At 40.0% G+C, this 10,696-nt stretch overlaps 1 protein-coding gene across 1 annotated transcript in view; it reads left to right on the plus strand.

The window, feature by feature from the left end:
• Window positions 1-10,696, plus strand: part of syne1b (spectrin repeat containing, nuclear envelope 1b) — a gene marked incomplete in the record, with an annotated part of 311,340 nt that overhangs the window by 179,935 nt on the left and 120,709 nt on the right. The window contains 7 exon segments of the mRNA XM_014021303.1: window positions 328-472; window positions 568-786; window positions 1,678-1,949; window positions 3,213-3,378; window positions 6,095-6,250; window positions 6,345-6,497; window positions 10,239-10,421. Of these exon segments, the coding sequence (XP_013876757.1) occupies window positions 328-472; window positions 568-786; window positions 1,678-1,949; window positions 3,213-3,378; window positions 6,095-6,250; window positions 6,345-6,497; window positions 10,239-10,421 (1,294 nt within the window).

The raw sequence follows: 10,696 nt of genomic DNA on the forward strand, positions 1-10,696 counted from the left end.
TATATATATATTTGTGTTGATAAGCCTGAGTGGTTGTATTTGTTCAAACATTTTTATGGGCAGGTTACAATATAAAAATGTTTGTCATAATCATGTCTTGTGATTATTTGACAGGAGTTTTACTTTTAAAATGTTAGTGTATTTTATTTAGTTAGAATGTAAAAACTATAAAAATTAAACCAAGATTTAGAATAATTATCATTTTGATCTTTACATTGGTAATGTCTGACTGGGCCTCGTGCCACTTTATGTTCTACAAATTGGGCCCTGAGGTGAAAAAGGTTAAGAACCCCTACTATATACTATACTTTACTTTGTGTGTCTCAGTTGTGTAGCCCAGTGGAAGTCCTTCCAGGAGGCTAGGCAGACGGTTATTGAGCTCATGAATGAAGCAGAGAAGAAGCTGACAGAGTTTTCCACTGCAAAGGCAGCCACGAGTCAGGAGGCTGAAGACAAGCTCTGCAGCCATCGGGTATGAACGGGTGAAATAGTCCTTCATTTTTCAGGGTCTTTATGAGATGCATCAAATGTGGTGAGACGGTTTACTAACAACTACAAATATGTTAGTCTCTTGTTTCCCTCGTGAGTGGCTTTCAAGAGAAGCTGAGTGGATTAGAGGAACAAGCAGCTCAGCTGGAACTGGTGGGGAGCGACGCCAGCAAGGCCACCATTAGTCGCTCAATGACCACGGTGTGGCAGCGCTGGACACGACTGCGCAGCGTGGCACGAGGACAGGAGAGGGTCCTGGAGGACACGGCGCAAGAGTGGAGGACTTTCAAAGAGAAGGTATAAAACACAAGAACACTAAAAGGCCCAACAGTCCTTCATTAAATGCATATCACCCTCTGTTTTTATGTCTCAGTTTGAATCTAAGCTCATGTTGTGTTGAGAAATGACAGGATTATAGCCGTTTTGTTAAATAGTATATCATACATTGAGTTAGCACTCAGGGTACATGTTAGTGATGACTCTCAGCTACTACCACACCATATGTTAGCTCAGTCAGTAGAGCATGAGACTCTTAATCTCAGGGTCGTGAGTTCGAGCCCCACATTGGGCACCAAATGTTGAGGCTTTTCTCTCTTACATGTACTGAGTCAAAAAACAGAAGCCAGAGCTTGGCCAGCAGAGGGAGAGTTTATTAGGTCCGGTTCAAACAAGACAGTCAGCCTTTAGCATACAAGGAACAAACAGAACCGAACAAACAAAAGTAGATGAGCCTGAGAATTTATAGACAGATGTTCGTGTGTTTTACAACACACAAATTTCTTATTGGATGAGACTCTGCTCAGATGCTGCACCCTTTCCCGGACTCCATTGGAAAGGAATTTCCTGTTTTTGAGAAAATGGTTATATAATTTCCTACATGCACAAGCATTGTTTCAACTCCTGAACTCAATGTGAAGACAAGAACATCTTGTTTTTCACTAAGATTTGGCTGAACATTCCGGTCACGTCGACATTTTTCTTGGGGTAAATTAATCTATTTTGTACTTTGGTTGACATTTTCCAGACTCTACACTGTAAGGTTTGCTGGGTTATAACCGTCACTTAGCTGCTTCGGAGTTTGTCCACTGGCCTATGAGATATTTTGCAAACAGAGAAAGTACTCACAGCTGTTAATTTGGCTGTAGATGATAAAAAAGCAGTAGAGTTGATTTTCCATTGTTTTGGTAGATGGTGAAAGTCCGAGGCGTTTCTGAGGAGCTCCACAGTCGTTTCCCTGACAGTGCTGTGGAGAAGGCTTCTAAAGCTATGCTGCAGTCGTTGTTGGATCAACATGACTTGCTGAGCCAGGATTTGGAGCGGGAACTCTCCTCCCTCACACTGCTGCGTCAGTATGCCCTCAGCCTGCTGCACGACGTGGAAGTTCCTCCTTCACCAACAGCCGACCAGGAGGAGCTGCCCAGTCTGAAAGAGATCAGAGCAGTTCAGGACCAGATGGAAAGGTAAAACCTGACCTGCTCTCACTCTGGACTTAAAGTGCCTGTGACATCAACGTTTTGTGATGAATATGAACGCACTTTTGGAAAGATAACATGGATAACATATTGCAAAAGCAGTTTCACACCACTGAGATGAACAGCTGTTAAGATGTTTGCATGTGAAGTAATAGGAAGTGATGTCAAAGGGGCAGTGGCGCCAGCAGAATTTTTTTCGGGGGGGCCACGGGGGAGCCACTGAAAAACCAGGGGTGGCACATCAAAATTAATATCTATAACATAAATTTTAGGATGTGTTTGTAAAAATTACAAATTGAAAACTATGGCAATATAAAGCTATGGATTTGCCAACAGATGTTCAATTAGTAATTTCACAGATAATATCACTGATTTTATGATGTTCAGAGACAAAAAAGAGTAAGTATTTGTATGCTGGGTGGACCAACTGGTGGGGGGTCTGGGGGTCCTTCCCCAGAAAAATTTTTAAAGAAGTAAATGCCATTTCCTGCATTCTGGTGTATTTTAACAGGTTGTTAAACAGATTTTTACCTACATAGGAAAACACTTAATGTGAGTATTCTACAGGTAAAATGAAATACATTTATTAGTTAAGCAAGAGAAACACTGGATGAACTAATGTTTTATGGTAAATGTGGGGATTTCAATGAATTACATTTTTAATTTGATGGGGACAGTTCCCTTCAAAAATGACTGTCATTTTATTTAAAAATGTCAAAATACATAATTTTATAGCTTATTCTCGAGGGGTGGGGGGGGGGTGACCCTCCCTGCAAAGGGGAATGTCTGCATGTAAACAGAGCTTTGCTACAACAGCTAACAACAGACAGCAGGATTTTTTCTCATGTTTCTTTAGATAATTTTAGTACTGGTAAGAGAGAGATGAAGAAAAGTCAGAGTTCAAAAAATATTGTTTTACAATCAAAGACCAGGGAGTTTTCTTTCTTGAAGAGTTCCCCTTTGATGTCACTTCCTGTTTCAATTTAGATTAGCCAAATTTAAAGGAAACTACGCCAGTTATGTGGCAAAATGGGTAATCATGTGTTTTAGGCCAATTCTCCTAAATATGAAGATATTTTCTTTGACTTTTTGTATTTGAAGGCATGTCACAGGCACTTTAAGGGTTAAAATGAGCCGTTAAAGAGATCTGCTCTCAAAGGTTTAAAATATCTTCTGTTGATTAAAATTCTTGATTTTCAGAATCTGAGAGAATTTGTTTGTTTGTTTGTTTGTTTGTTTGTTTGTTTTCAGCCTCCTGACCCAGTCCAGAACCAGACTGGCTCAGACAGCTCAGGAACTGAAGGAACGAGAGGAGGTGGAAAAGGAACTTGGTGTTGTGAAAGCCTGGATCCAGGAGACCAGAGAGCTGCTTCTTAATCCCACATCAGATATTGATTCTCTTCTGCAGGAACTTGAGGTACATTTTTGAATATATCTTACAGGGTAAAGGTTTTTATCTCAGTATGAGGGTCCAGTAAGTTTGTATTTTATTAAAGTTTGGGAACTATTATTTAAACATTGTTGGAGTTGTTTGTGTGCCGGATCATAGGAGATAGCACACAAACAGAGAGTGCACCAGACAGTGTAGGGACTAGATCTGTCCTGGGACAGGATTCAGTCCTGACTGGTCATGATCCAGATAGAACTGATGAGGAGTGGAGAGGAGAGGAAAAAGATTTACTTTTTTCTCATGAAGGACTGCCTGTCTCTGAGCAGTCAAAGGAAAATAATTCCTGGGGAACATTTTATAGATCCTAAAAAGCTCAGAACTCTGAGTGTTTCTATCCTCTTGTCCTTCATTTCAGGAATGCAAAGATTTGAATAAAAAGTTTACAAATGACATTGATATAGAGGGTTTAGATAGGATCTTTCTCTGCTTGATTTACTCTGTGGTTGTTAGTAAAATGCAGGTAAGTAAAAGATGCAGTTGCCTGTACACAAGAGCAGTGATTACATGTGACTGATGTAGTTCACCCAAAACATCTGGCCCAAACCACTGGATGTAATTGTTGTTGTTGTTCACCAACTTTCTAAGAACAAATCTGAAAGTCAGTTAATGTTCCTTCCAGGGGCGATTTTAGGGAAATCTGATTGGCCCTCTGAAGTGCCCTGTCCTGTCACTCATCTGTCTTTTACCTGGGGGTGATGATGGTGGATGCAGTTCCATGTTCAAACACTAGAGGTGCTAATGAGTCAAACAGTAAAGTCCAGAATGAATCAAGCTGACAGAATTCTTCTTCTCTTCTTAAGAAAATTAGGACAATCCTGCAAAAAAGGCTGTGTCCAAAACGGCAGGACGGGTCCTCCGAAGGTCGAATTTGTCGGCCGCATACGTCACAGCACCGCGACGAAGGACGTCCAAAACGGAAGACTCCTCCGATGCGTCCGACAAATACGTCCTTCTTTTTCCCCGAATCGAAGGACAGGTCCGATGGATCCTTCCCGGCCCAGCATATCCCAGAATGCATTGCGGCCCGACCGGAGATTTTTTTAAGCTAGTAATGGCGGACGAAGCGAGAGAAAAGAATACGTTTTAAATAAAAATATGGTGATTTAAAAATTAAAAAAAATTAGCGGTTGTAATTCTAATACTTTTATCATTTGTATGGACATGTTTTTAAATATTATTTTTTCGTCATAAAAAACGCGAAATAAACATGAACCTACAGCAGGTCAATTAGTTCTTCAAATGATACCTTTAAGTTAATTTCATAGTTTTGTGATATTAATAATGCTAATGTGTTGATATTTTTCTAGTTTTGATTTAAGTTTGCTTGTTTAGCGTCGTCACAGTTGCTAGGTGACAAGACGTACGCCGGGGTAAGGAGGGGAGGCTAGACCGTCCAAATCCACAGCCTCTTTTTTTCCGGTCTTCCCAGTCTACCAAGGACCCGGCCCTCCGAGACCGGGGAGTCTGGGTCCTCCGGAGGACCCGTCCTGTCGTTTTGGACACAGCCAAAGTCTTTCAACTGACAAATGGATGGATTTTCTCACATGTTTTGTGTTTAAGAATATTTTATCTATGTAGAGTTAAATGTATGAAAAACTGTTGAGGAGAATTTACTGTGCAAGCTTTTCTTGGTACCACTTTACAATAAGGCTCCCCTTATAGATGACTTATAAAGAGTTTATAGACATGTTCATCTGTAAACATTTTATAAATCATTAATAAATGCTTATTATGTAATAATTAGGGACGAGAAAGAGACAAAACTGTTCAGTTTCTTACCAAATAATGAGACAAATCTGTTCACGTACATAATACATCTAAAAATGCTATATTAAACATTTCACACTAGGTTACTACATTGTAAGCACAATAACAATAAGAAACACATATCTTAACATATTAATATTGTACTGTATTACTGCATTATAAATATCCACAACTGTTAAAGGGAGACTTATCGTAAAGTGTAATACAGTATACACTATAAATGACAAACATTTATAAATGCCAAAAGTTAGTCTTTAATGTGAAAAATCACTTATAAAACTTAGTGTTGATTATCAATATTTGAAACTATTGTTCAAACATTTTACTACTGTCAACAATGCTGATGTATCAAAAAAGTAAAACAAAAGTCATGTTAACATATGGAATAATCCCACCACATCCAAAATAGTGTACAGTTTTACACTTTACATTAAAGGATCCCTTTAATACTGGTGGATATTTATAATGCAGTAATACAGTATAATATTTTATGTTAAAATATGCATTTCCTAATCATTATCGTGCTTACATAGTAGTAAACTAGTCTGAAATGTTTAATACACAAACAGTTTTGGCTCAGTATTTGGAAAGAAACTGTACAGTTTAGTTTATTTTTTGTCCTTAATTAATGAATTATAAACACTTATTAATAATTAATAAAGTAAGGCTCTTATATATGGTTTTTAAAGTGGTACCCTTTTTTTAAAAATAAAATTACATTACATAACAAGTGTTTGAACATGTATGACTGGTTCAATGTATACACTTTACCAAAACTGTGGATTTGTGTGAAAGGATGTTGAACAAAGACTGGCCCCTCTATGAATATTGTGGGCCCTTGATGGCCCCTTACTCAGAAAAATCCTAGATCTGCCACTGGTTCTTTCTGTTGAATGTGTCCTCTTGTTGACTGCAGACCATACACGGGGATGTAATCACGTATCGTCAGAATGTGGATAAACTAGCAGAACAACAACAAAGCAAGTATCTGGACCTCTACACCATCCTCCCCTCTGAAATCTCCATGCAGCTAGCTGAGGTCTCTCTTGCTCTGGGAGCTATTGAAGATCAGGTAAATCAGCATTCATCATTATATGAACAAATAAATCTAAAAGGAGTTTTATATGCCAAGAATCGCTTGACTGTTTTGTGACTTTCTGCTTCAGGTTCTGTCTAAAGAGAGAGAAAATCAGAGAACCAGAGAAATAAAGGAAGACTTCAGCTCCAGAATCCACCACATGTCAGAGAAACTCAAGACTATCTCAAAAAAATTCAAGGACAAATCTCCTGATGTCGATCATGCCAAAGAAGAGTTCAAGGTACATTCTGTCTACTTTGTGAGAAGACTAAAATCATTTCCACTTTATTGACTACACATAAACAGACCCAGATTCATGAATAGTTTATGCAGCAAAATCAGATTTTATCATTCATCTAATTCTCAAAGGCATGACAGAATGAGGATTGTTCATGTGTCGATCACCCAGCTTCTGTCAAAGTGCTGTAGTTAGATGCAGCATTTAGAAGCCAAACCTTCACATATATATTAATACATACAAAAACATTCATATACATGACGATAACTTCAGAATGCTTCTAAATCTCAAAGATCAGTGTGGTTTGAAACAGGCATCTAGCATCAAATATTTACTATCTATAAGAGCCTCATGTTTTTGCTACCTGGTGGGATGATTTTTTTTTACCAGTTTCCCGGTACAAACAGCCTGAAGAGGACCCAATGTTCCTTAGGGGACAAAAGCCAGGTCCCCAGTGGGGGAAGTAATGTTGGTGGGTCAGGGGTTCGGTTTAGGACTAAGATGTGAATAGAGTTTAGATTAGGTTGAGGGTCAGGTCTGTACCTTCTTGTCTGAGTGGAACATATGCAGCGGGGTGCATGCAGGACTCGTGGGGCGAGTGGAGAATCGTGCCTGGCTCCAGTGTTGACTGAGTACATTGGAGATGTTTGGATATTAGGTAGGGCTGCGCGGTATATGCGGGAGACGGTAGAAACGGTATGAAGTTGGCTTACGGTAAAAATTTATTCTCTACCGTCCTATCGTCATTACGTCATCGCACCTGTGTCAACAGGGCTGTGAGTGCAGGGACAACTGAGCAGGAGTTCGAAATATAATGAAGAAATTCTAGCGTTTTAAAACACGTAGAGAGGATAATAATCCTCAAAATTTCCTCCTCCAAGTTAAGTCGTGTCGCGGGATCATTTCCTCCCTCCCTCTCCTCTCCTCTCCTCTCGCTGCACGTCGCACAGAGAGAAGCTTTAACAACCGCAGTTTTTCACACCCAATTGTCGGAGAAAAACTTGTTTTTTAAGTATTGTTACCCACAGAGATGATTATAAAAAAGACCTGGACGTTCCTTCAGTCATAAATCCATCTTGCTAATGTAAAGTCAGCTTCTGCTCTGATGATGAAGATGAGCGCGCAGCCACGCAGCGATAAAGATGAGCGGGCAACGATGAAGATGAGAGTGCAGCGATGAAGATGAGAGTGCAGCGATGAAGATGAGAGTGCAGCGATGAAGATGAGAGTGCAGCGATGAAGATGAGAGAGCAGCAGAGCAGCAGCTGATAAGTTCAGCAGACAGAAGCCCATTGTTTGACAGGCAGATATTAAAGCAAAAATGCTGGGTTTAATTAAGATTATAGTTCTCTGCAAAAAAAGCTCTAAAAATTACATTATCTTTACTTTTTATGATAGTTTTCTACCGTGACATATACCGTTACCGTGAAGGGATTCAGTTTATATAGTGAAATGAATTTGAGGTCATACCGCCCAGCCCTAATATTAGGATTAATGATAACTGGATTTCTATTGATTGGCAGAGGTGGATATCTGGCCTATCAGGAAATAAAAAAGTGCTGGCATCTGTTCAGGCTTTGTGGAGACTGCCAACTCTCTGTGATGGTTTATGTCGGGCTGTCAACACTCAGACTGAAGCCCTGGGGGTGATGAACCCCAAGCTGAATGCTGTTCTAACTGGGGATCGCAGACCAGCTGTGGCTCCCTGCTGGTGGGAATGTATAGATTTTGGAGAAGTTGAGCCCGGGATCAAAGGTGAGGATTGACCAACAAATTTGGCTGATTGGAACTTTTCGCCATTGAGAGTTCTGGTGAGACGTTTAAGACGACAAGCAAATCTTCTGTGTCAGCCTGTTCCAAAACAATTGTGATCGTTGATTTTGGCACCCCCCACCCCCATTTGGCCTTGAAGGCTGGGTATATCAATCTCTCCGTGGATGTTTTTGTAAACAGACGCTCTGCCCACCTTTCCCACCTCCCACTCCCGTGTGTGAACTGGAATCTGGAAGCAAAGCTGAAGATCATACAGATGAACAATGACATTACTATTCTGGGACTATGGCTGATCAATGCCCCCGTCCTGTGGAGCTGGCATAAAGCTGGCTAAAACCTGGGAAAAAACAAAAAACACTGCCATCAACTATTAAAGTACAATAAAACCCTGTGAGGTGTGAGAGGAAGCGCAAATGCTGTCATCACCACCAAACAGTGAAATTACCTTCACAAAGATTCACCCATCTTAAGCTAGATTTGTACTTGACGCGTCGCGCAGGGTGCCAGGGTGCGCGCAGGGTGCCAGGGGGCACGCGCCAAAAGTGACACAATATCACCGTCCCCGCCCCTGCACTTTGGCCCCATGCGTCATTTTGGCGCATGTCGTGCACCTCCGATTTTTTTAAACTCCGCAAAGGCTAGTGCACGTGGCACTGTTGACGACAGGAAGCTGCTCACGTATCCGGATGTACCATTTATATGATCCCTCTATGAGACATCATAAAGGTGTTCAAATGGCACAGAATGTTTGGAAGGAGGTCGCTGAAGCGATGCAGAAAGATGAATCTGTGTGTAGAAAGGCTTGGAAGAATGAATTGTATGTTCTAGTAATGTATGAAGTAAATTTACTCATCTGAAAAATAAACCTATTACTCTTTTGATCAGTACTAATAAAAACTTGATTTTTAATAACAAAATTAAAATTTGAGGATTTTCCCTGTGAGGCAGCAAAGCTTTCTTTTGATTCATGATGGGAATTATATTTACAATACCATTTGAGGTTTCCTATTTATAATAACATCGACTGTTCTTCTTACACTTATAAAAAAGTCTGTTTCATAACTAATTTTATAGAGTGAAACGGTTGATGACTTTGAGAATAAGACAATATGCAAACAAATTTGAGAAGGAAAGTTACAGTGGAAATTTCAATGTAGTTTTATTTTATTTAACATCACTATAAAATAGACTTAGAAAATTAAAGGTACAAGGCCAAAACAGGAGGCAGCATCGGCAGTTGTGGCAGATAGCTCCACACTTAGTTAGCAAAGAAAAAACTACTTCAAAATTAAAATGAGAACATGAATGACTAAAATAGAAACAAAATAAAGTTATGTGACATCATGCATTTCTTCTTCTACGCCCGTTTTTCTTCTTCTACACCCGTTTCTTGCAACCTATGCACAGGTTTTAGAGGTACTGCCACCTGCTGGTCCGTAAAAGAACAGCACTTTGCCGTGCGCCGCCGCACGTCAACTATAAACACAGCAGTGAAACGTAAATGCAGAAGCCGCACAGCTCAGTGTGCGCGCGCTGCGGCAGGCGGACCAAAGCGCGAGTAAATCTCGGCCCTAGGAAGTCAATACCTCACTATTCTAGCCAGCAGGCAATTTGGCATCTGATGATGGTGAAAGGATTCAAGTTTTACAAATGCTGACACCTTGCAAAAAACAAACTGCATGTGAGAAGAAAAAAATATCAGAGTATCGGCAGACATCAGCCTATACTGGTTCTGAGTAATCACCCAATGTGTCACAGCTGTGACTTTGTTGGTATTGCTACTCCAATGGCAAGTGCAAAGGGAACATTCAGTACTTTCAGCACAGACCTTTGGCAGCCAGGAGGGTTGACATAGAACAAGACACAGTTTATTGATAATCCAGAGTAAATATTGGGAGCTAATGAAGAAGAAGAGATGGCTCAGGTACAGTAAGCCCTGTTAATTTGAGCCTTTCTATATTTGGTTTATAGAGTCTTTTGGAGGATTTGGACTCCTGTGGTCGCTCTCTCGCAGACCTTGATGCTGCCGTTCAAGAGTTTAGTCGCAGAAACCCGTTTCTGGCCAAACAGCTGAGTGACGCCATCAACAAGTTATCTGAGATGCATCACCACACGAGCCGGTTAGCAGACTGCAGGAACAACTGGCTCAAAAAGGTTTGAGTTTCATGTTGTCTTCATTTATTACAGCTGTAATCCTTCCTGATAATTCATTTTTTTTCAGTTATTGTATTTATTTCATTCATTCATAAAACAATAAAAATGATCTATAAAAACAAGTCATACAAAATCAAAAATAAAAAACTAACAAAACTAAGAAAAACACAATAAAATCATGAATGAAAAGGAGCAGAAAGAAGTATAAACTTATATCTGCCCCTATTCACTAAAAAATAAAATCAATTCCAAACAAGTCCACTGTCAGCATACAG

The sequence above is a fragment of the Austrofundulus limnaeus genome, unplaced genomic scaffold (assembly GCF_001266775.1).
Source record: "Austrofundulus limnaeus strain Quisiro unplaced genomic scaffold, Austrofundulus_limnaeus-1.0 Scaffold287, whole genome shotgun sequence".
Taxonomy (NCBI): domain Eukaryota; kingdom Metazoa; phylum Chordata; class Actinopteri; order Cyprinodontiformes; family Rivulidae; genus Austrofundulus; species Austrofundulus limnaeus.